General features: G+C 39.2%; 1 protein-coding gene across 2 annotated transcripts in view; it reads left to right on the forward strand.

Moving 5' to 3' along the window:
• Positions 1–24,452, forward strand: part of stx12 (syntaxin 12) — a 39,404-nt gene extending 14,952 nt beyond the window's left edge. The window contains exons 4-10 of one of the 2 annotated variants that reach the window (XM_057828132.1): positions 3,394–3,493; positions 7,574–7,711; positions 12,627–12,670; positions 14,786–14,891; positions 14,979–15,051; positions 18,671–18,753; positions 23,713–24,452. In XM_057828132.1, the coding sequence (XP_057684115.1) occupies positions 3,394–3,493; positions 7,574–7,711; positions 12,627–12,670; positions 14,786–14,891; positions 14,979–15,051; positions 18,671–18,753; positions 23,713–23,805 (637 nt within the window). In that variant the 3' untranslated portion in view covers positions 23,806–24,452. The remainder of the gene's footprint in view (positions 1–3,393; positions 3,494–7,573; positions 7,712–12,626; positions 12,671–14,785; positions 14,892–14,978; positions 15,052–18,670; positions 18,754–23,712) is intronic. The other variant, XM_057828131.1, reaches the window with a different exon arrangement.
• Positions 24,453–26,573: the final 2,121 nt, after the last annotated feature.

The following is a 26,573-nucleotide window of genomic DNA, read 5'->3' on the forward strand; positions in this document are numbered from 1 at the left end:
TCATGCGGCCAAAAAAATGTCACACCAAACTGCCGTAATTCATTTCATTTTGCAGGACTATTTTTTTTTAGATGCGTAATGCGACCACAATAGTACCAGCAGCATTTATTAAGGATTTAGTGTAGGTTTTTGGGCTGTTGAATGAATTAATGGATTTATAATGTATTGTTATGGCAAAATCCTGCTCGACATACGACCATTTCGACTTACAAACAAGGTCCTGGAACGAATTAACTTTGTATGTAGAGGTACCACTGTACTATGACAGCTTTCACCCCTCACTTTTCTCAGTCTTATTTGCCACATAGATACATGTAGACACTATTATTAAAACTTTAACTTAGCTAGTGAATTACTTTCCCGCCCTTAAACAAACCATATAAAGCCAAACACTTTGGGATGTAGCTAATATATCTTAAAAAAAAAAAAAAGAATAACAAATTATTGTTAGAGCACATGTTGCATTTTGTTCATATAGTAACACAAGCAAATTCATGTTACTCTCTTAAAGAAATTGCCATAGAATTCACAAACATTGTTGACCTCTTTGGCTTCAAGAGCACGTGATTTTGCCATTCAGCAAATGAACCTCCGTGAAGTTGGCCCACTCATCAGACGAAATTTATATAAGACAGATGTCAATCGTTTGTGGTTGTTTGTGCTGTCAAAAGTTTCATTTGTGGAGCTATCATTTTTAACATGTTTACAATTCTTTTACAGGTCAATCTGATGTCAACCAGATCCCCATTTTGATTAAAAATGGCTAAAAATTGTGTCAGTCGTTTAGGCTTTGTTTGTGCCATAAACATTTTTCTTTGTGCTGCTATCGTTTTTGAGAGAGTGCGATATTAATTTTGAGTGATGACGTCACGCGGCCCCCCACATATGGCGGAATGAAACCGCAATGGTGCCATTCATTGGTGTTTGTTTGTGCTGTAAAAACTTTCATTTGTGCTGCTATCTTTTTTATAGATATTTAGATATTAATTTCGAGTGAAGACGTCTATCGCAGGCCCTCCATTGCGACTCGCCACTCGAAATTAATACCTTAAGCTCGCTGTTTATGGCAAAATGACCCGAAGGGTTGCCGTTTGTTTGTGCTATGTTTGCGCTATTTGCTGGGACAACCTTCTATTATTGAGGGAGTTGGTATGCTCCGTCAGCCACGGAGTTGGATACGGAAAAACTGTGAGTGGCGTCATCACTCCAAATTGATAGCTCAAGTTCTATAAAACGATAGCAGCAAAAACAAAAAATTTTTACAGCACAAATGTAGCATAAACGAATGGTACCATTTTGGGTCCATTTTGCAATAAACGGGGGGCTGGTTGACCTCGGATTGACCTAAGAAAGAATTGTAAATATCTGGAGAAAAAAAAAGCGCAAAAATAAATAATTTCTTCAGTTCCTGTTCAAGTTGTTTCATGACTTGCTAGTTATGCTATTTATTTTGTTGTTATGCGATCATTTTAATTTTAAAACCAAGAGTTTTAGTGACATGTGATTCAATGACTTGCTATTTGTGACAATTTGTTATGAGGTGAATGTAAGCTTATGCATTTGCAAACAAAACACAGTTTGATCAGTGGCGTTTTGATTAATGATCCAAGTCTTCATAGACTGATGCACTTGAATTATACAAAGGACAGAGCCACCACTGATTCATAGCGATTAAACATTTCTCCTCTACCAAGCATACTTGTTTGTTGACATGGAGGTCACTTTAATCATAGCTGATTTTCTAAACTGTGACCATTAAGCGCATAAGAGCTGGTTAGTTGTATATACAGTCTACTCAACATATCACAATGTTGGCGATATGAGATCTTCATTACAATATGTACCGGTAATTTAAATCGACGATACAGTGGGGCAAATAAGTATTTAGTCAACCACTAATTGTGCAAGTTCTCCCACTTGAAAATATTAGCGAGGCCTGTAATTGTCAACATGGGTAAACCTCAATCATGAGAGAAAAAAATGTTGGAAAAAAAATCTCAGAAAATCACATTGTTTCATTTTTAAAGAATTTATTTGCAAATCTTGGTGGAAAATAAGTATTTGGTCAATACCAAAAGTTCATCTCAATACTTTGTTATGTACCCTTTGTTGGCAATAACGGAGGCCAAACCTTTTCTGTAACTCTTCACAAGCTTTTCACACACTCTTGCAGGTATTTTGGCCCATTCCTCCAGGCAGATCTCCTCTAGAGCAGTGATGTTTTGGGGCTGTCGTTGGGCAATACGGACTTTCAACTCCCTCCGCAGATTTTCTATGGGGTTGAGACCTGGAGACTGGCTAGGCCACTCCAAGACCTTGAAATGCTTCTTACGAAGCCACTCCTTTGTTGCCCTGGCTGTGTGTTTTGGATCATTGTCATGCTGAAAGACCCAGCCACGTCTCATCTTCAATGCCCTTGCTGATGGAAGGAGATTTTCACTCAAAATCTCTCAATACATGGCCCCATTCATTCTTTCCTTGACACAGATCAGTCGTCCTGGTCCCTTTGCAGAAAAACAGCCCCAACGCATGATGTTTCCACCCCCATGCTTTACAGTGGGTATGGTGCAATTCAGTATTCTTTTTCCTCCCAGCAAGAGAACCTGTGTTTCTACCAAAAAGTTGTATTTTGGTTTCATCTGACCATAACACATTCTCCCAGTCCTCTTCTGGATCATCCAAATGCTCTCTAGCGAACCGCAGACGGGCCTGGACGTGTACTTTCTTCAGCAGGGGGACACGTCTGGCAGTGCAGGATATGAGTCCCTGGCGGAGCGTTGTGTTACTGATAGTAGCCTTTGTTACTGTGGTCCCAGCTCTCTGTAGGTCATTCACTAGGTCCCCCCGTGCGGTTCTGGGATTTTTGCTCCCCGTTCTTGATATCATTTTGACGCCACGGGGTGAGGAGGGAGTTGAAAGTCTGCGTTGCCCAACGACAGCCCCAAAACATCACTGCTTTAGAGGAGCTCTACATGGAGGAATGGGCCAAAATACCAGCAACAGTGTATGAAAAGCTTGTTAAGAGTTACAGAAAACGTTTGGCCTCCGTTATTGCCAACAAAGGGTACATAACAAAGTTTTGAGATAAACTTCTGGTATAGACCAAATACTTATTTTCCAACATGATTTGTAAATAAATTCTTTACAAATCAAACAATGTGATTTTCTGTTTTTTGTTTCCCACATTCTGTCTCTCATGGTTGAGGTTTACCCATGTTGACAATTACAGGCCTCTCTAATATTTTCAAGTGGGAGAACTTGCACAATTAGTAGTTTACTAAATACTTATATGCCCCACTGTAAATATCGTCATATCGTACATCACTATGATCTCATGATAGACTGTTCTGGCATGAATATATTTATAATTGTAAACTGTATCTCTTCCCACAGGCAGCAGATACAGCACTACACTAATCAACTTGCAAAAGAAACCAACAAGCACTTGAAGGAGTTGGGCTCAGTTCCTTTGCCAATATCACCGTCGGAGCAAGTTAGTACAGTAATTAGCAATCTAAACCTGTAGCCTTCAACTGTTACTTTATTATCTTTTTAATTGAAATTTCTTCTGTTAATTTACTGTTTTCATTCTTCGTTTCTCGTGTTATTCTTTATTCAATATACTTAATTGATTCCCTGGGAGTAGCTGGTGACCATGCCTCTCACTCTAAGTCAGCTGTTATTGGCTTCATCACACTTAAGCACGACAGAAGACAAAGGGGTTGGATACTTAAGTGATCCCTGAAGGGAAATTCTCTTAACCATCCGAGTAGATGTTCTGGTGGATTTACACCAACAATCCACGTGTAGTGTTCACCTCATTCAATACTAAAGCTACTTCAATGAATGTTCATTATTTTAGTTGGGAGTGGTTTTAAATTTGAATGTTTTGGTCCGCTTATCTTGCCACAGAAGACAAAAATATAAATAAACTTGATCTTTGTAAATGCCAGTGGTGGATTAAGTGCAGATACAGAAGCAAAAAATTACTCAAGTAAAAGTTAAAGTATTTAAGCAAAAAATTTACACATATACAGTGCCTTGCAAAAGTATTCGGCCCCCTTGAATCTTGCAACCTTTCGCCACATTTCAAGCTTCAAACATAAAGATATGAAATGTAATTTTTTTGTCAAGAATCAACAACAAGTGGGACACAATCGTGAAGTGGAACAACATTTATTGAATAATTTAAACTTTTTTAACAAATAAAAAACTGAAAAGTGAGGCGTGCAATATTATTCGGCCCCTTTACTTTCAGTGCAGCAAACTCACTCCAGAAGTTCAGTGAGGATCTCTGAATGATCCAATGTTGTCCTCAATGACCGATGATGATAAATAGAATCCACCTGTGTGTAATCAAGTCTCCGTATAAATGCACCTGCTCTGTGGTAGTCTCAGGGTTCATTATGAGGGAGCATTATGAAAACCAAGGAACACACCAGGCAGGTCCGAGATACTGTTGTGGAGAAGATTAAAGCCGGATTTGGATACAAAAAGATTTCCCAAGCTTTAAACATCTCAAGGAGCACTGTGCAAGCCATCATATTGAAAGGGAAGGAGCATCAGACCACTGCAAATCTACCAAGACCCGGCCGTCCTTCCAAACTTTCTTCTCAAACAAGGAGAAAACTGATCAGAGATGCAGCCAAGAGGCCCATGATCACTCTGGATGAACTGCAGAGATCTACAGCTGAGGTGGGAGAGTCTGTCCATAGGACAACAATCAGTCGTACACTGCACAAATCTGGCCTCTATGGAAGAGTGGCAAGAATAAAGCCATTTCTCAAAGATATCCATAAAAAGTCTCGTTTAAAGTTTGCCACAAGCCACCTGGGAGACACACCAAACATGTGGAAGAAGGTGCTCTTGTCAGATGAAACCAAAATTGAACTTTTTGGCCACAATGCAAAACGATATGTTTGGCGTAAAAGCAACACAGCTCATCACCCTGAACACACTATCCCCACTGTCAAACATGGTGGTGGCAGCATCATGGTTTGGGCCTGCTTTTCTTCAGCAGGGACAGGGAAGATGGATGCAGCCAAATACAGGAACATTCTGGAAGAAAACCTGTTGGTATCTGCACAAGACCTGAGACTGGGACAGAGATTTATCTTCCAACAGGACAATGATCCAAAACATAAAGCCAAATCTACAATGAATGGTTCAAAAATAAACGTATCCAGGTGTTAGAATGGCCAAGTCAAAGTCCAGACCTGAATCCAATCGAGAATCTGTGGAAAGAGCTGAAGACTGCTGTTCAAAAACACTCTCCATCCAACCTCACTGAGCTCGAGCTGTTTTGCAAGGAAGAATGGGCAAGAATGTCAGTCTCTCGATGTGCAAAACTGAAAGAAACATACCCCAAGCGACTTGCAGCTGTAATTGGAGCAAAAAGTGGCGCTACAAAGTATTAACGCAAGGGGGCCGAATAATATTGCACGCCCCACTTTTCAGTTTTTTATTTGTTAAAAAAGTTTAAATTATCCAATAAATTTTGTTCCACTTCACGATTGTGTCCCACTTGTTGATTCATGACAAAAAATTAAAATTTTATATCTTTCTTATAAGGTTCAAGGGGGCCGAATACTTTTGCAAGGCACTGTATATACGCAAAAGTAGCGTACGCAACCCCGGGTTGCGAGTGAGTTCCGTTCCTACGCTGGCGACATAACCCGACTTTCCGCCTAAATCGGAATTAACCCTTTAAGTATGCACCCCTAAATTTCAATAACTATCAAAAAACATGTATTGTACATCATTGTAATGTATTGTCCTTACCAAGATGTTGGAGCTAAGTCATTGCTAGGCAGTGAGCTAAACTGTAATCTTTCCGCTGTCTCTCTCACTCGGCTGTGCAACTTCTTCATGGGAGCAAATATAGTGTATGACAAAAGTGAGGACACCCCTCACATTTCTGCAGCACTGACAAAATGACACTTTGACACAATGAAAAGTAGTCTGTGTGCAGCTTATATAATAGAGTTTATTTATTTTCACCTTAAAAAAGCTCAAAATAGCCATTAATATCTAAACCCATTAATATAGCCATTAATATCTAAACCCCTGCCAACAAAAGTGAGTGCACCCCTTAGAAACTACGTACATCCCAAATTGCCCAAATTGAGTACTGCTTGTTATTTTCCCTCCAAAATATCATGTGACTCTTTACAGGAGTGCTGTCAGCATTGCTGCAAAGATTGAAGAGGTGGGGGGTCAGCCTGTTAGTGCTCAGACCATACGCTGTACTCTACATCAAATTGGTGTGCATGGCTGTCACCCCAGGAGGAAGGCTTTTCTAAAGACGATACACAAGAAAGCCCGCAAACAGTTTGCTGAAGACATGTCAGCAAAGCACATGAATTACTGGAACCATGTCCTATGATCTGATGAGACGGACGGGCTTTCTTGTGTACTGTCTTCAGAAGATGCTTCCTCCTGGGGTGACAGCCATGAAAGTGACGTATGGCTTAAAAAGCTCAAAACTTAATGGCGGATTGCAACTGAATGCGTGTTGCTCTCACTGTTGGTTTTTATTGGTCAATATCTTGTTCACATGCCTAATCTTGCTTGTACTCGTGTCGCTGCCTCTAGTGCTCAATTACGGTATAGTTGTTCGTGGCTTATCGATTCTGCCGGAGGCATGAAAACGAAACTATCAATTTACAATGAGAATAAAAACAAACAAATAGAAGTAACATACAACGCAGGCGAGAATTGGAAAAGTAGTGGAGTAAAAGCTAAAGTACCACTTCATATTTGTAGTCCAGTAAAGTATGGATACACAAAACATGTACTGAAGTACAGTAACGAAGTACTTTTACTGCGTTACATTCCACCACTGGGAAAGGCAGAATTAATGATACAGCTCCATACTACAGCAGATACTGGATATCAACTGGTTCATTGAGTTATGTACCGTATTGGCCCGAATATAAGACGGCCCCCTCTTTTAAAGACTTAAGTTTGAAAAAAGACTTTTTGAACACCAAATTAATTTTTATACAGAAAATAATTACAGTACAAACAAACAAATGATTATAACAATATATTTGAGAGAAAAAGCATTTTATTTTGCCTCATTCAAATCTTAATATGTGAACATTTAAATATGTAAACTAAAGTGTAATCACATTTGTAAATTAATGGCTTCTGGTTTTTGAAATGTAAATAAACCAATCTATTGTGATAAAATAACAAAATCTGAATAAGGAAAAACATTGCAATAAAATAATGAGAGTAACTTAGATCTATTATGACAGAACATCGCTTCAATGATGTCTGGTGCCATCTAGCGTCATGAATGGGTATACTGTCTTGATCGCGAATATAAGACGACCCCCTCTTTTTCAGGCTTATTTCAATGCAAAAAAACATGGTCTTATATTCGGGCCAATACGGTATTTGTCCAAATAGAAAAGTATCACAATCTCAAATGACATGTGAGTCCTTTTGTTTTCAATCCTAGCAAACGGAGCATTCATTTTTGTCAGACTGTTAGTCGATGAGTGCGCATCGTTCCGTTCCTAATCAACAACTGTGACTAATCTTTTCTTCACCTTTCTTTTTCCAGCGGCAGCAGAAGATTCAGAGGGAACGACTGATGAATGATTTCTCTGCTGCTCTCAACAACTTCCAAGCAGTCCAGAGACGTGCGGCAGAGAAGGAGAAGGAGTCAGTAGCCCGAGCAAGAGCTGGATCTCGCCTATCAGTATGTAGGATTTCATGAACTTTAGATGAATATTTTAACTGAAGGAATATACCGGTATGTTGATGAGCTGACACACCTTACGACTGCTGTACAATTTTTGAGTAACAAGCCCCAAGGGTTTGTATGGTGTCCTTAAAATCCTTGAAAATTCTTGGATTTTATTGTCGTGTGATTCGAGTTTTAAAAATCACTTAAATTTTGCGTAAAGTCCTTGAAAATGCTTGGAAGTGTTAGGCCCAAGTCAAATAGTCGCTCCCAAAAGTACAATGTATTTGAGTCCGTGCGTGTGTAGTTCAAGCGAACAGTGTACAAATAGAGTAGTATTTGAATGCATGTATTTGCATTTGCTGTGGTTTAGTACAATATTTTTATCACACAACCAGTTCCTGTTTTTGTCACATTTGTTTTCTCAAGCTCAACAATTATGAATGTATTTTTTTTGCAAAACACAACTAGATAAAATGAAACATTTTAAACATAGAGTGAATCAATCTGTGGACACAACAAAATATTAAAATAACGATACTTAACTATACTTTAACTGCAGTGCGTAATTTTTAATCATAAGGTGTCAGAACGCGAAGTACATATGACAGCGCAGGGATGACGAGACGGGAACAGGTCCCTGAAGATACGCAGAAAATGGTGCTGAAAACAACACGCAAATGCCCACTTGCCATGCTGTGGGACCTGCAAGCCTCAATTTCATCCATGGTATAAATTAGTGATGCACGATAATACATTTTTCAACCGATAACGATAACCGATAATTTCCTCCTCATTCCAACCGATAACCGATAATGTCAAGCCGATAATTCTATTAAAAGATTTATTTAAAATTTTAAAGTATACACAAAAGAAAATATTACTGTGCAAAAATATGATTTATTGCTCTTTTTTTCAACATAAAATACGAACAAGTATTCAATTCCAACATCTAAATAATGACAGATTGTCTGACATTGTGTAATGGTAAACTTTTGGCAACAATTACTTACAGAGTAAATACCTAAATTGCACAAAAATGCCTTTAAAAGTAGCCATTCCTAACATATATAACATTAATACACTGCAAAACACACCTCCTTAAAACTAGTCAGTTTTATAAGTGTAAATCTATTAGAAATAAGTGAAATTATCTGCCAGCGCTTTAAGTGTATTTCTCTCAGATTTCTTGGAAGAAAAATAGCTATCTGAAAATAATCTTAACAGCCTTATTTTAAGCAATACACTATTATACTTAATCCTACAAAAAAAAACTTTTTTTAAATAATATTTGTGGCTACAGAATGTTATTGTTATTTCATTACAACAGGAATGTGCATATTTAAATTGATGAGTGTTAATAAGTGCCAATAAGTTTTGATTATCTACTGTGACTGTAATTGAGCAGACAAATACGTTAAATTAATTTGAGAAGTGATTGCTAATGTTATATACTTTATTGCGCACTGTGAAAATGATTAACTCGAAGAGCGAGATGTCATGTATCCATTCTGCAGCGCTTTGTTTCCATTTGCGGCACTCACGACATGTGCTTTACAGCAGCTAAACTGATACACGGCAGTACTATTTGGATGGAGTTGGAGGTCGCATCTCCGTGCGTGTTGTTTTGTGCCTGAGTTTTGTTAAGCCGAAAATAAAGGCAGCGTTACAAAATCATCTGACCGCTCGTCAATTTACATACTGAATGCATTATTGACTGGCTGACTTCGTTTTCTCCATGTTTAAATTATCATCTAACCACTGTGCCGTCATGATAAGCTTGCTTACTGGACATCACTTTTACAAATATCAGTGGTGAAAATGTGATTGGCATGTTTTTCATGAAGAATGGTGGTCGTAGGGCTTTGGCTCTCGGGTCATTTCGGTAAAAAAAAAAAAAAAAAAATCGTGTCTCGTCTCGGCGGCTACGTTCGTACCGGATAATCCGCCCACACCGGCCTGTTCGCCGCGGCGTATTCGGGGCCTGGCTCTGCTCGCACGCCGTGGGGGAACGCTCGAGAAACCGGGGTGTTCGCCGGAGGTCCTGAAGCCGGGGAACCAGGCTCTGCCCGCCCCGCCGAGCGGCCTGCCGGACCAGCCAGAGCGACGGGCTCCGTCGGAAGACAGCTACTTGCAGACTATCGGTCTCCAGTCGTGCCGGTGTTTCAGCCTTAGATGCGAGTTTACCACCCACCTTGGGCTGCTTTCCCAAACAACCCGACTCTGTATTGTCACAAGCCCCGTAGTTTAGCTTGTGTTTACAATAACTTTAGCATTCCCACTAGCAGCAGCCTCGTATTCGTTCCAAAAATCTTTGTGATGCAGTTTTAAATGAATGCTGGGTTAGTGGTTTTGAATGAGGACGCTTTCTTTCGGCCTCGTGGAACTTCTGGGGTACATGTTTCGCAGATGGCGAGAGCGTTGTTTTTTTAGTAACAGCCGCCATATTATTCAACTATTTCTTGTCGTGTAACTCCGCCTCTTCAACCCCTCCTCCCTCAGGGGCTTCAGAGAGGGGAGGGGTTGAGGAGGCGGCGTGCTGAATTCTTCGGTTGCGCACATTTGGAGGCTAAATCAAGTATATAATTATCGGATTGCATTATCGGTTGAATTTTTTTATTATCTGGATTATCTGTGTGACGTCATAATTGCCATTATCGGCCGATAATTATCGGCGACCGATATTATCGTGTATCTTTAGTATAAATGTTATGACAACAATTTACAATTATTTATGCTATACTCTTACAGCACGGGCAATTGCCCACATAACCAAAGGTGGGACTTACAGTACACAGTCCAATTAGTCTCGCCACAGGTTTAACTTGTAAAACATAAAAAAAAAAATGTGTGACACAAACCCATTCTTTTGCGAGTTTTTTTTTTTTTGGTGAAATACCATTTGATCCTGGCTGCTTGCTCCCCAGATGTCGCAAATTTGCAAAGTTTAAAACATTTTTTTGGGGGGGGGGTATGTCAGGGCATGATTTGTTGGTCCCGCTTTTCAGTCCCATCAACAAATCTCACTCTTTCAAATGGCATAAAACTTTTACAAACAACATGTAATTAATGGGATTTGTTCTGTAAATGAATTTATGCATGTTATTATTTTATACATTTTTTAAAAACGTTTTTATATCATTATTTTCTATACACGAGAGGTGCCAGATCTGCCTAAATGTCCCGGAACACAGAGAGTCCAAAATCAAGAGGTGCCAGATCTTGTTCCGGCAGGATCCGGCACAAATTAACCCCTGTTTAACTGTGTACCACACAAGCACTGATGGATTCTGGGATATTGTGTAGTTCTTTTGGCTTGCAAACCCAAGTCAAAACAGTTTCGGGTCACTGAAAGATGACTACAAATATGGCTGTTTCTTCAATTTGGTGTGCTGTCCGACCAGCTGAGAAAGACCACTGTTATACAGATAAATGTCACCCTGCTCATGCACGCTCGTGTTGACTTTCATTCACATTCTGTCTCGACCGTGGGATTCCCGTGTGAATCCCATGTCACGACTGGAGTCCCGACAAAATGTCATGCTCTACACTACACAAATGCAAATTTTCTTTTTTTTTTTTTTTTTTTTTTACACCTAGCCGTAGATATTGTATTAAAGAGATCGGTAAATGTAAATTTAACAAAGCGTGGTTGAGTAAACAATCCTTTTGCCCTTGGCTCAAACCAGTGGATAGCAGTGTGTTTGAGGCTTTTTGCGTCGTATGCAAAAAAAAAGTTCAGCTGGGTACAATGGGCATGAAAACGTTAGAGTCCCATGCTTAATCGTCCAAGCACATAACCTCCATGAGAGGAAAGAAACAAACTCCCTCAATTGCCGGCGGTTTTCAATCTGCCTGAATAAGACAGCCAGCTTCGCACGAGCCTGAAGAGATGGAAGCTAAATCCAGCCAGCAAGCTGCTAGCGTAAGCAAAGAGACAGCAGCTAACACTCGCCAAGTAGCTGCTTGTGCTAAGCCCCCCGAATCCAAGGCCAGCTATGGTTGCTAGTGGATTTCCGAGAGTGGATCTATGCACATCGTTTGGGTCCACAGCAACCATAAAAGCAGTGGTGTTGTGGTTGCTCGAGAGTTTAAGATGATACTCGCTACGCTAAATGCTAATGCTAACGGGAAACGCCTCTACCTGGCCTGTTGTCTGTGTCTGCGCTGTGGTGGTGTCGCGTGAGTAGCCTATTCAAAATGCTGCATTCTTAAATCCCGAGCACATTCCACATTTCCACTTTCGAGGAATAAATTAACACAAATTCACGGATTTTGTTTTTATTGGTCAATATGGCTGTGAAGTAGGTATTAAGTTTTTAAAAATGGTCTTAACTGGGTCTTAAAAAGACTTAAATTTAACTTGAGGAATCCTGTAGGAACCTTGTAAAAGGTTAATTCGGTCTAGTGCTACCAAACCAACGAACGCAGCACTTTTTATGATTATGCACACTCAGCAAGAACAGTACATTATTTTCAAATATTTAAACCTTCCAGCACTTCACAAGGGATGTAAAAAAGAGTTTAAGAGGATGTGTGCCATGCTAAAGCTAATGCTAACACGAATACTAACGCTATGAGTTACAGTTAAGAGTGGAAGGATCACTCAGTAAACACCTAAAAAGGCTAAAACAACATTGCATATTCTCCCTTGCAAGATTAAAAACAAATCTTACGATATTTACAAAACAGGCAAGCCTGAAGCCTTCTGTAGCAGCCTGACTACAGCCTGCTGCCGGGTCCTTCTAGGGTCCCGCGGCCACAATTGCCCATTTATCGGCGTATTCTTTTTGTTAATCGGCCGATGTTGGGAAAAAAAGTCCATATATCGGCCCGATGTATAGGTCAGCCGATTTATTGGTCAACCTCTCGTCCGAGCAAGGCCATAATCACACATAATAACATCATTTTTTTTCCACTTCTCTTTTAGAGCGATGACACTTCGCGGGAGGAAAAGCTTGTGTCATTTGATAAGTAAGTGGATGACAGTTATTCCTATTGGGTCCTGTTAAGATGTACTGTACTGTACAGCATACTGTAGGTACTAGGGGTGGGAACCTCGGGGTACCTCGCAATATGATACGATTAACGATACAAGGCTCACGATAACGATGATCTCACTATATGGTGATTAAACCATTATTGATACATAGGTCAGGAACTCATTCTAGAATATTCTACAAAACAACTTATTAACAAAAAAAATGCTGTTTTCATCCTTCTGCTATGAATTGGAATGATTTTATCATGAGATTATCAGGTCCCATCCGTTTCAACTGGGAGGGATGTACATCTATGACCGTAATTGGCAGCCAATGCCAGCAACAAGTTCATTTTGGGGCATTTACGGGTCATTTCCTGCTGATTTGGTCACTTCCTTTTCTTTTGGGGGGATTTACAGGTCACCTCCTGTTGATTTTTTGACATTTACATATCATGTCCTGTTGATTTTGTTTGACTGAAAAGGATATGACTTTTTCGGGCTGGCGTGGCTCAGTGGTAGAGTAGTTGTCCCCCAACCCAGAGGTTATGGGTTCGATTCTTCGCCCTGATGAACTTGCCTAAGTATCCTTGAGCAAGATACTGAACCCCATGTTGCTCCTGGTGCTGCGTCACTAGTAGGTGAATAGTGAGATAGTGTAAAGCGCTTTGAGCGCCTTGAAAGGTGGAAAAGCGCTATATAAGTATAACACCATTTACCACTTATTAATGTCCCCAAATAAATAGGAAGTGACTCAAAATATATTTGTAAATGCCCTAAAATGAACAAGTGACCTGTGAATGCCCAGAAAAGGCTGGATGTGAATGCTCTGGTTTCTGGGCCATTGACGGTGCTAGATGTCCAGTCCAGTCAAAATGAATTGGATGTCTAGCGCCACCAATGGCAGCCAGTGAGCTAACGTAAACACTATTCTAATAGAAGATTTTGGTTGCAACCTGTTGGTTCCTTTTTTTAAACAGTGACACCTTTTTAAAACAAGATAGCGATTCCTGGTGAGAGCATGTCGATATCCTTTTGCACTACAAAGTATCGCAATATAACACCTTTTGAATATATTGTGAAACCCTTAGTAGTTAGTCTAAACAGGAAGTTACCTAAAGAAAATCTATATCTGTATATCAGTGTAAACTGTTCATTTTATTCAGAGGTGGGTAGTGTAGCCAAACATTTTACTGAAGTAATAGTAGTCTTACTTCTAAATAATATTACTCAAGTAAAAGTAGTCATCCAAACATTTATTCAAGTACAAGGAAAAAGTATTGCTGAAAAGAATACTCAAGTAATGAGTAAAATTGTGAGGAACTGCTTACGATGTCTGATTAAAAAATGAGATGATTTTTTTCTTAGCATAACTTTATGTATATGAAGTGTTATTATTATACTGTACTATAACTTATTACATGGCCATATTAGGCCAAAAAAGATGACACAAAAATCATCCAATTCAGACCAGAACAACGCTATGAAACATCACCAGTCCAAAGAGCAGGAGTGCCCTCTAGTGGAGAACAAACATTGTTGCCTCTGATTGTTATAATGGAGTCATGTGGTTATTGTTGCGACATCTCATTGGTGAAACTGAGACAGCCACTCTCAGAATCTCTGGCAAAAATAAGTTCAATATGTAGATTAATGACGAAAAATGTAATGACTTTAATGTAGCCCAAAGTAGTGGAGTGTTTCTTCACAAATCTACTCAAAAAGTAAAAAGTATTGTGTGGTAAAACTCTAAGTACTCTACTCTAAGTACATTTTTCTCAAAAGTTACTCAAGTAAATGTAACTGAGTAAATGTAACGCGTTACTACCCACCTCTGGGTTTATTCATGTGTTAAGGGAAAGGAGAATACCTCAGCTAAATGATAATCATGTCAATAAATAATCTTTAAGCAAAAAAATGACACCACTTATGAGTATGGTTTAAATAGATTGTTGCTAATATGAATGTTTCTTAAATTAGGAGTCAATGCAGTAACATTTAAGCACAGTAATGATTTAAACTCTTCCAATGCTCCTTATATTTATTATATATTTTCTACTTGCATGCACACTGATACAATCCAACTTTTCAATGTTTTTGGTCAACAGTCAGGGTGACTGGGGTCAAATGACCACTCAGACAGAGGAGGCAGCGATCACAGAGGAGGACCTGGAACTTATTAAGGAGAGAGAAACTAATATTAGACAGCTGGAGGTCAGCAACGTCCTCTCATTGCTTATTACCCCTATCACTCGGTGAGATCATGTTTGTTTCTTGTTCTGTTTATCTTTTTTTCCACAGTCGGACATCATGGATGTCAACCAGATTTTTAAAGACCTCGCTGTGATGATCCATGACCAAGGAGAAATGATTGGTGAGAAGAAGCAGGCTTTTCTCTCATTAAAAAAAATCAAATAAAACATATGATTTGACTATAGAAAATGAACAACCAGTGTCGGGAAAGTTCATTTTCTACAACTTTCAACTTTTGTAGGTTTTTTTGTTTTTGTTTATTTTTAACTTTTGTAGTTTTTTATCCTAACTAATAATTGCAGCAAGCTATTATTGACATGATATTAGAACCACAGACAGCTATTATTTTTTCCACTTAAACACTGAAACTGTCAGAGTCGTCGGTACTAACCTGTTCGTAATACTCATTTAAATGTTGGTACTCTGCCAGTGTTCTGTCAGATTTTGTACCCCATCAAAAATGTCAACTTTGCGGTTCTGCACGTAACGTTACAAACTGCTGCGAAAGTAGCGATTCCAAAGTAAACAACAATGACTTTCTATATATAAAGGAAATTGTACTTTCGTTTGGTCATGGACGCACACGAAGGGAAGTTCTCTCTCACCGCATCTTCCCTGTGCCGTTAAGCATTTATTTACGCCGCATTCATGTTGCAGAGGTATATTTATGATGCAACTTGTTTAAATATGATTGAGCCACTGTTCTCTTGCAAAAAATAAAAAGAAAGTATAATACAGTGCCCTCCATAATTATTGGCACCCCTGGTTAAGATGTGTTTTTTAGCTTCTAATAATTTTTTTAAATTCAAATAATATTGGACCTTAATGGAAAAAAAGAGAAAAATCCATCCTTCAATACAAGTGCATTTATTCAGTGGGGGAAAAAATCCCACATGAAGAAATAATTATTTGACATCAAATAATGTGTGTCAAAATTATTAGCACCCCTGGTGTTAATACTTTGTACAACCCCCTTTTGCCAACAAAACAAGGTCTGGGGACTGAGATAGCCATGGGAGGAGCTTGATTTTGTGTCTGGTTAACCATTTCTGTGTAGATTTGGCCACTATATAAGTATAACACCACCACCACCATATGTTTAGGGTCATTGTCTTGCTGAAAGACCCAGTGACGACCCATCTTCAGCTTTCGGGCAGAGGGCAACAGATTTTGATTTAAAATGTCCTGGTATTTCAAAGCATTCATGATGCCATGCACCCTAACAAGGTTCCCAGGGCCTTTGGAAGCGAAACAGCCCCACAGCATCACTGACCCACCCCCATACTTCACAGTGGGTATGAGGTGCTTTTCAGCATGCGCATCTTTCGTGGCACGCCAGACCCACTTAGACTGTTTGGTTCCAAAAAGCTCATTCTTGGGCTCATCTGACCAAAGCACACAGTCCCAGTTGAAGCCTATTAGAGTTAACAGCATATCAGTGCCAATATAAAACAATGCAAATTGACTGCACAATATTCAACAAAACACAAATGAATTGCACAGTGCAATAGACAAAAAGGTGGGGGCGGGCGCAAATGCGCGCGCACAACCCGGAAGTATGCAGTACACACGCGCGGTCAATTGGTCACAAAACGTTTTTGCAACGCAACTTTGCAATCAGTCGGACTTACAACACCTCCCAAAGATGCTAAACGAACACGTCACCTCACAACATACAGTTGTGGTCAAACGTTTACATACACTTGTGAAGAACATAATGTCATGGCTCTCTTGTCTTTCCAGTTATTTCTACAACTCTGATTTGTCTCCGATAGAGTGATTGGAACAGATACTTCTTTGTCACAAAAAAAAAAAAAATTCATGAAGTTTGGTTCTTTTATTACTTTATTATGGGTTAACAGACAAAGTGATCAAATCTGCTGGGTCAAAAATATACATACATGGATCTGAAAAATCGAATCATTGATTTGAACAAGTCAGGAAAGTCACTTGGAGCCATTTCAAAGCAGCTGCAGGTCCCAAGAGCAACAGTGCAAACAAATGTTTGTAAGTATAAAGTGCATGGCACTGTTTTGTCACTGCCATGATCAGGAAGAAAACGCAAGCTATTACCTGCTGCTGAGAGAAAATTGGTCAGGAGGGTGAAGATTCAACCGAGAATTGCCAAAAAGCAGATCTGCCAAGAATTAGAAGCTGCTGGAACACAGGTGTCAGTGTCCACAGTCAAGCGTGTTTTGCATCTCCATGGACTGAGAGGCTGCCGTGCAAGAAGGAAGCCCTTGCTCCAAAAGCGGCATCTTAAGGCTCGACTGAAGTTTGCTGCTGATCACATGGACAAAGATAAGACCTTCTGGAGGAAAGTTCTGTGGTCAGACAAAACAAAAATCCAGTTGTTTGGCCACAATGCCCAGCAATATGTTTGGAGGAGAAAAGGTGAGGCCTTTAACCCCAAGTACACCATGCCTACCATCAAGCACGGTGGTGGTAGTATTATGCTGTGGGGCTGTTTTGCTGCCAATGGAACTGGTACTTTACAGAGAGTAAATGGGGTAATGAAGAAAGAGGATTACCTTCAAATTCTTCAAGATAACCTAACGTCATCAGCCCGAAGATTGGGTCTTGGGCGCAGTTGGGTGTTCCAACAGGACAACGACCCCAAACGCACATCAAAAGTGGTAATGGAATAGCTAAATCAGGCTAGAATTAAGGTTTTCGAATGGCCTTCCCAAAGTCCTGACTCAAACCCCATTGAGAACTTGTGGACAATGCTGCAGTAACAAGTCCATGTCAGAAAGCCATCAAATTTAACTGAACTGCACCAATTCTGTCAAGAGGAGTGGTCAAAGATTCAACCAGAAGCTTGCCAGAAGCTTGTGGATGGCTACCAAAAGCGCCTAATTGAAGTGAAAATGGCCAAGGGACATGTTACCAAATATTAGCGCTGCTGTATGTATATTTTTGACCCAGCAGATTTGATCACTTTTTTCTGTTAACCTATAATAAAGTCATAAAAGAACCAAACTTCATGAATGTTTTTTGTGACAAAGAAGTTTATGTTCAAATCACTCTATCAGAGAAAAATCAGAGTTGTAGAAATAACTGGAAACTCGAGAGCCATGACATTATGTTCTTCACAAGCGTATGTAAACTTTTGACCACAACTGTAAATATGCAACACGAATATGACTTAAACAATGCTCGCTGACTTGGCCTAGGACGAGTGGAAGCGATGACTAACTGCAACAGCAAAGCTACGAAACGGCCGCACATGTAGTGGCTCCAACCTATGGCTGGAACCCTTCAGAATGAAGGACAAATACTGACGTACATTCATGGACGCACACAGATCAACATTCCCCCGCACATCTCAACAAGTGGCCTCACTCGGCTCGAATGTGCATCCGCGATCCTCACGCCGTTCTGTCCCAAAACCAAAAATGGAAGTAACTGTTAGTGATTACCATGGAAACGAACTCGTAGTGGCAACCTTTCTAACATTTTCTGTTCGAAATGCTCTCATACATGACTACAATATTCTTCATTCTCCATACATTATGAGACAATAACAAAATGGTAACGCACAGACAAGTGCAAGGAAAAACCTTTAGTCCGATTACTGGTTTGGAAAAATGAACGCGTTAGATTGCTCGTTACTGAAAGAAAGCAAGATTACAATAACACGTAACTTATTAACACGTTAGTGACAACGCTGGTTCTTATATAGACTATAGTTGTGTTGCAACCAAGTCATGCAACACTATGTATTTTTTGCTTTGCAGATAGCATCGAGGCAAATGTGGAGAATGCTGAAGTCCATGTAGAGCGAGGGACAGAACAACTACAGAGAGCTGCCTACTACCAAGTAAGTCACTCCAGTCATTTTTGTCAATTTAGTGTCTTCTTCACCTTTTTGTGAAAATGTGAACCGTTCCACCGAAACCAAACGCTTCTTGTTCAGGCTTCGATGTTAAAAATGCAGTTTGGTGGCGACAGTAATTCTCCTTAAAGGGTACCACAGATAGAAAGACATGTATTTCCTAAATGATAAATGTTAGTATGAGTTATAATCATTTGATATTAAAACCTCTCTTAACGTTTTCGTTTTAATAGAATTTGTAAAATTAGTTTAGATAGTAGGTTGCCATCGTTGTTGACGACGCAGTGCACTCTTTGCGGTGACCTCACTGGGTGGCACTGCCGGGCTACCACAGTGTCACTCTTTAGCTGCATAAATATGTCGTCTGTTCTGCCCTTCCAATTAGAACCCGACTGTTGATATTTCACAAAACGAGCAGCAAAAGCAATGAAATGAAGGTGTCCCTCGGGATTCGACTGACGCGTGTAGGCCACAGGACTATACTTCCGCGTGACATTAGGGTCATGATTTTCCTTATAAAGCAATAGTACCCCACATGTGTTGTCTGTCTCTGTGCGGTAAAACTTAAAAGGGAAACGCAACTGAAAAGAAAGTGCGGTTAGCTTGACCAAGGAATTGGATAACGCGGCTCACTTCAGACAGCAAGCGGACAACAATAACGTAGGGATTGCATTAAACGGTTTATTGAACACACAAAAAACACGCGATCGCGAAAAGCAAGACACGAAAAGGGTCCGTGACAGTAGGTCAGGATCAATTAAAAAAAAAAAAATAAAAACTCGAGGGAAAACCGCGGTGAAAGGCAGACAAACGAAAAAAAAAACAAGGCAATGATGCAAATAGCAACGAAGGGATATCATGGTACCCGCGGGTTATTAAAAGTATTAAAAAAGCATTGAATTTAGTTTTCCATTATTAAAGGTATTAAAAGTATTAAAGTAGCTGTTGTAAGTCTGGAATTTTTTCACCGTGGTCTTAATTTTCAAGAACATCTCAGTGCAACCTAAATTATATCTGTGACAAAGTTTTTTCTTTTCTTTTCTTAAATTTATAATGAAGATGACGCATAGAATTTTTACGATGCACTGCACTACAAATCGAGATTCAACTCGTGCGTGCCAAACCACCACAACCGGCAAAACGGGGAATCCACCCACCTCTGCATCGGGAATGCGTCCTTTTGTCGGTGGAACGAAAACCCTGCAGGAAGAAGTATTGTGGATTCTGAACACCAAAACAGACCACCATTCATATACTTCAAATGAGTCCATTGGTGATCTGTTTCGGATATTACGTCATTTTTGGTCGGCATCGGCTGTCACAATGTTGGTCATATTGCGTTTTGTTCCAGAGGGAGCGTTCCTGATGTCGTAACTGTCTTTTGTAACGAATTTTCAGTTGGCAAAAAAAACCCCGCATATTTTCTTAATGTTTAAATAGTCTACATATTTTTATGATCATTATAAATGCATTTACACAATGAGATAACGCTGGAAAAGTTTGTTAAACATAATGTTGGTCAAATCGTGGTTTTTTCCGGAGGGAGCATTCCCGACTTCGTAACTGCAGCCAATTTAAGCTCATCAAAACTTTAAGATAGAGGTAAAATCGGGCCTAAAAAATCCAGCCCGACCCGAACTGGTCTGTGGGTATTAAAGCCCGACCTGCATTTTGTGTGATAACATTTGTGATGATGTCTGCATAAAAGCCTGTCTTTTGTAACGAATTCTCAGTTGGCAAAAAAAAAAAAACCTGCACATTTCTTAATGTTTAAATAGACTACATATTTTATGATCATGATAAATTCATTTACACAACGAAATAACGCTGGAAAAGTTTGTTAAATATAAATAAACAGATGCGGTTTTGCGGACTCGCAGAGGGGAAGATTAAAAAGGGCGTATAGGCACGCTCTGGCTCTGCAATGACCATACAGCGCCTTCTTTTTTTTATCCAAATGATTTATTTTAGAACAAGTATTCCTTAGTTTATCATTCATACATCATTAATATATAGTTATTTAAAAAAGTTAGTGAGAAAGAACCCTGGCCCGGCCCGACGTAATAATTGACATTTTAATTTTGGTCATGTTTTCAGTTTAATTTAGCTGTTTCCAGCTTGCTATGTTTTTAATTGCGATGTTTGTTTACTGCTTTTCCTCTTACTGCGAAGAGGGAGGAAGTTACATCGGCCGTCGCTATGATTTTTAAGTCATCAGCCTAGGGCTGGGCGATATGGCCTTAAACATGTATCACGATAAATTGAGCAGATTTATCTCGATAACGATAAATGACGATAAATTCGCCCAAGCGGACTGTTATATAATTTGAAAATCTGAATCAATGCATGAAATACAGATTAACTATTTCTTGTTGATTTATTTACCAGCATTCAATTTGATATACTGTATTTAACAATTGTACATGCAGTCTAAACATTAAATTTATAAAAATTAGGGCTGTCAAAATTATCGCATTAACTGGCGTTAATTAATTTTTTAAATTAATCACGTTAAAATATTTGACGCAATTAACGCACTTGCCCAGCTCAGACATATTTAAATGTCACTAGAGTGAAAGGCCCACCTGTTGTGTTTTGCGGAGTTTTGCTGCCCTCTGCTGGCGTTTGGGTGCGACTGATTTTATAGTGTAAGTAATTATTGCCATCAACAATGGCGGGCTACTAGTTTATTTTTTGATTGAAAATTTAACAAATTTTATTAAAACGAAAACATTATGAGGGGTTTTAATATAAAATTTCTATAACTGATTTAGAACTGATTTATTGTTATAATAAACAAATACAGTCCTTATGTACCGCATGTTGAAAATATATATCCATCTTGCGTCTTATCTTTCCATTCCAACAATAATTTAGAGAAAAATATGGCATATTATATAGATGGTTTGAATTGCGATTAATTACGATTAATTAATTTTTAAGCTGTAATTAACTCGATTAAAAATTTTAATCGTTTGACAGCCCTAATAAAAATGTATTGTAAGCAATAAGAATTCAAGTATGAACATTTATAACAGCGTGTATGACTTGAACAATGTACATTGTCAAAATCAATATGCCTGTGCAAACATGTAATTGTAACACAAATGACTTGCAGCTTGAACAGTACACTTCAAAAAGACAACTTATTGTTAATGGCTGCTGTGATATAATTATTAAATACAAGTGTTTACTTTATGGTTTAAGGGTTTTTTTTCCCCCCCAGTGCATTTTTTCATAAATGCACGCACAATAAAAATAGCTGGGGCCATTTCTCGGTCATTATAAGTTTCGCCGTTGGATTGTACTTTATGCAGAATTCTTTACCATCACAAAAGCTATCAGAGGAATCACACACACAGACAGATACAAAATAACGCCACATAGTAATTTCTAGATGCAGTCCGTGCCCAATCCACTCATTAAGTTCAGCCGTTTCGACAAGGTTAGAGCCTCTATCCGACTCAATAACGTTCATTTGTAGCGTTAGCCGCTAGCTAGCGTTAGCCTGGCTACCAGTAGAAAGCACTGAAAGCACCATCTCCGGAAATCGTGAGAACAAAGGAGGACAGCGGGTGAAAGCCCGTCTGGATGCCACCAAGAGTCTAGTAAATGTCGGTTGAAAGTTTGGTGAACCTCCCTTAAGCCACACTCCATCACGTTTTGCTTGTAGCGTTAGCTGCTAGCGTTAGCTTACCGGGCTTTTGTTTGATTGGCTTCCTGATGATCACGTGACTCCCTACGTAAGCACATTCACTGCTTTCTTAAAGGGGAATGAACATAGACGAACAACACAGAATCAAAGCGGGATGAAAAGACTATTTTCTTGTTTTATTAATTTACCGAATTTACCGACATGGTCAAAATTACGTCGGTCATCGTTAAGAATTTCGGTGACGGTAAATTTTCGGTTTACCGCCCTGCTCTACATCAGCCATCTGCTGTTACCCAGGAATTTAACGCCTGCTTTCACGCACACTGCTTCCCATGTCAGTCGACACGGGAAATTGTTTTCACACACAACTGCAGCCCGGTTAAGTCCCGCGATATTCCCGTTGTTTTGGAGTAGTGATAGGGTCTCAAGTTACATCCAGATACTTTAGGTTGCAGTTTATGGGTCATGCGAAGGCAGTGGACCTGCTTAAACATTTCGGTTTGCCTTTTGAATGAATGTGAATTTCGCCGTTTTAACTCGAGAGTTAGCCATGTTCACTGGGGTCTCGGCAGGTGCACTAGCGGCTAGCTTGTTACAGAAGATGGCTGGTCTGAGTCCTGTCCTCCTCCTCTTTTTGTCCATAATTATTGTGTGCGTGTGTGTGTTTAAAAAAATTCTGACAGACTTTATGTTACTTTAAAGGTGTTTTAATTGTATCTTCAATATAAGTGCACTCTTTTGTCAAACACACTTAGTAATTGAGATTAAATTTGATGTTCAGTGCTTTATTTATTTGATATGATTCAATATGATCTATTTAATGACTGCGAGAAAAGTATTAATTTTCAGTTGAAATGGCATTACAAAAGGTCTTAAAAGTCTTGAATTTAGATTTATCAATCCTGGGGGGACCCTGTGCTAGCTAGCTAGCACAGCTGTTCTCCCAGCGCTGCCCAACCGCGTCAGCATTGCGCTCGTAAAACATGGCCCCCTCCGAAGGTCAAAACATGTACTAAATATTATAGATTTGTAAATCAATTGCAATAATAAATGTGGAATAACATATTTTAGTAAAAAGAACAAACTGGCCTATAAGAGCCTACAAGTCTAAGTCTGAGGTTCCCTTTAAATTATCAAAATGTGGGTCTGAAGTCCTATTAGAAAAAAAAGATTTTTGGTATGGGTGTTTAAAAGTTGAAAACTTAACAATATTTTTCCTTATTATATTATACCCTGGTAAGGTACTCTTGTCTGTCTGCCAATAACTCATTTTGCTTTCCTTATGACAGCAAAAGTCCCGGAAGAAGATGTGCATCCTGGCATTAGTTTGCTCCATTGCGTTGGCTATTCTTGCCGTCATCATCTATGAATTGTCCAAGTGACTCCACTCCAGGTTAATTACTTTGTTATTACCACATTTTACTTTGTTCTCCACGCACCTGAAAGTATCACAAAACGAGCGGATCAATTTTGCTCACTTCATCAGAATCACAGGCATAGATTAGTGCAGAGCTGCAAACATGCTAATCTGGACTGTCCATGGATTTTTTTTGTTAATTGGTGACACCTGTATGAACTGCAATTTATGGGGAGCTGAGATTGTGTTAAGAGAATCATTTGTTTTCCTTTTCTCCACTAACACTGTATTTCAGTTTTCTAATTATTGCAATTAGGAGATCAAACCAGGCTAGTAAAAAATGTGTGTATTATTATTATTATTATTATTATTTTGGTCATCTCTCTGGTTGTGGCACATTCTCATGAAAAAGTGTGTTCGCTGCACTTTTGAAGGTTTGATTGAGCAAATGACTACTTTTAAAGCTGGCTGAGGCCTTAAAGAGTAAATTATGATAGCACATGGCCAGGTGGACTCCAGGTGGTGATTGTAGTATAAATGTTGTACACGTCTTAACAGATAGGCAGTAAATCCATATTTGTAAATATGACACTGTTCTGCATTATAGCCTGCCATATGAAATATATCTGGAAAAAGCAACTCCTGCCCTACGAAGCATTTGATTTGAATAATATGACTCATGTCAGTATGTCAGTATATGTAATAAATGTCTTGAATACAGTACTATAATTATGAGTTTATTCATTTTTTTCAACAAACGATGCACAGTCAAAAATGTTGGAAGCAGTCACAAACATAGTCATTTGGATTAGGGATGTTCCGATGCTGATTTTCTTTTAAATCCGTGAAGTTGACCCCCCATAAAATGCAAATTTATAGAAAAATTATGTCATTCATTTCTGCAAGGTTTATGCTATTTGTGTGTGCTTTTTGGTGACAAAATCTTCGTTTGTATTGCTATTGTTTTTGAGATATTAACAATTCTTTTATAGGTCAATCTGAGGTCAACTAGCCCCCATTTTGATTCAAAATGGCTAAAAAGGTGTCAATTATTTGTGTTACGTTTTTTTCTGGGTTGCGCTGTAAAAAATGTTTTCTCAATTTTTTAAAAAACTTTCCTGTTCAGCTGCTTTACACTGAGAATGGAAATCTGTGTTCAATTGGTCTGAACGGTTTTAAAGTATTATATGGGACTATGGGCATACTCCCATTGTGATCATTCAACGTACCTCGTTTGTTCGGCGAAAGCAGAGAACAGGATGGAGGTTATGGGGAACAGAAGAAAAGACGAGACTGAAGAAGCACAAACAACAACAAGAAATGCATTTAATGCCTACGCTGACTTTGAATATGTTGGTGCTATCATTAGCTAGTTGTATTTCCGGTTGACACCATGTGGGGGTCCTGATGACCAAGGAAAGGGAGGAGGGAGCGGGGTAGAGTCTGTAATACATGTAAATTAAAAAGTCAATTACATTGCAAAACTTTCTTACCTCAAGTGATGAAGGCGAAGCTCACAAACTCCGGTGTCCAGTACGTCACCAGCTCCCAGTGAAACTTATTTTTCTTAGACAATTCTTGCATACAGCAAAGTCCTTGTTCACCTGACTTCCTTTCTTGTTGGTGTAAAATCTAAAGTGTGTCCCCATGTGTGATTTGTAGCAATATTTTTCTCATTTTTTCCTCCACCGTTCTCACGGAGCTTTTTTATTTTTTTCAACCCACTTGGAGCTTCCTCTCTTCTTCTCTAGACAACTTGTGCGCACTTTACCCTCACCGCAACTCCCGAGCGCCCCTAGTGGACTGCCAAGGAATTGCTCAACAAACATTGAGCAGTTTACAGCATCCATACTCCATTTTATGGCCAATATGTTAAATAAAAGTATCGATTCTTGGCGGGAGCATATCGATAACCCATCGGGTTGCAAAATATCGCGATATATCGCTGTATCGAGATATTGTCACACTCTTATTTAGGACCCAGTATTTGTGTGAATCCCTTGTGAGCGTATGATGACATCCTAGTCTATGCTGTCTCATCGCTAATACTGACACCGAGGTTTTTTGCCTGAGTGTGTCCAATTGCACCTAGTCAATCCCATCAGACGTGCTGGTCCTGCAGACGAGTGGAAATGATGCACGGGTCAAAACGGCAAAATTATTAATATCTCGACAGATATTAACAAAAAAGAAAATTGATAATATCTCATAAACAGATATTAACAATTCTTTTGAAGGTTAATCTGAGGTCAACCAGCCCTCCATTTTGATTCAAAATGACTAAAAATGGTGTCGTTTGTGCTACGTTTGTGCTGTAAAAAGTTTCGTTTGTGCTGCTATCGTTTTATAGATGTTAAGATATTAATTCCGAGTGACGACGTCAATTGCAGCACCTCCGTCGCGGCTGACGAAGCATACAAACTCTCAATAATAGAGGGGTTTCCCAACAACTATCACAAACAAATGGCACCTCTTTGGGTCCATTTTGCAGATGGACTTGAGATATTCATTTCGAGTGATGATTTTTCTATCGTTTTGCATCCGATAGGGGCCAACTTCGCATAGGTTCTTTTGCCGATACCGATCTGATAGCCATATTTTTCGACCAGTAAAAATATTGCAAAAAAAAAAAAATTCTGTTAAACTGAGCTCTGCTGGCACCTACACAATAATATTACACAATGCTATGTTACTATCATTAGTTTCTTAGGAGCTGTAGTCTCACTCAGCTGAAATATTTGCCTATTGGTTGGATTTACAGTAGCCAAAAAGCATGAAAATACTGAAAATATG

The sequence above is a fragment of the Corythoichthys intestinalis genome, chromosome 22 (assembly GCF_030265065.1).
Source record: "Corythoichthys intestinalis isolate RoL2023-P3 chromosome 22, ASM3026506v1, whole genome shotgun sequence".
NCBI classification, from domain to species: Eukaryota; Metazoa; Chordata; class Actinopteri; order Syngnathiformes; family Syngnathidae; genus Corythoichthys; species Corythoichthys intestinalis.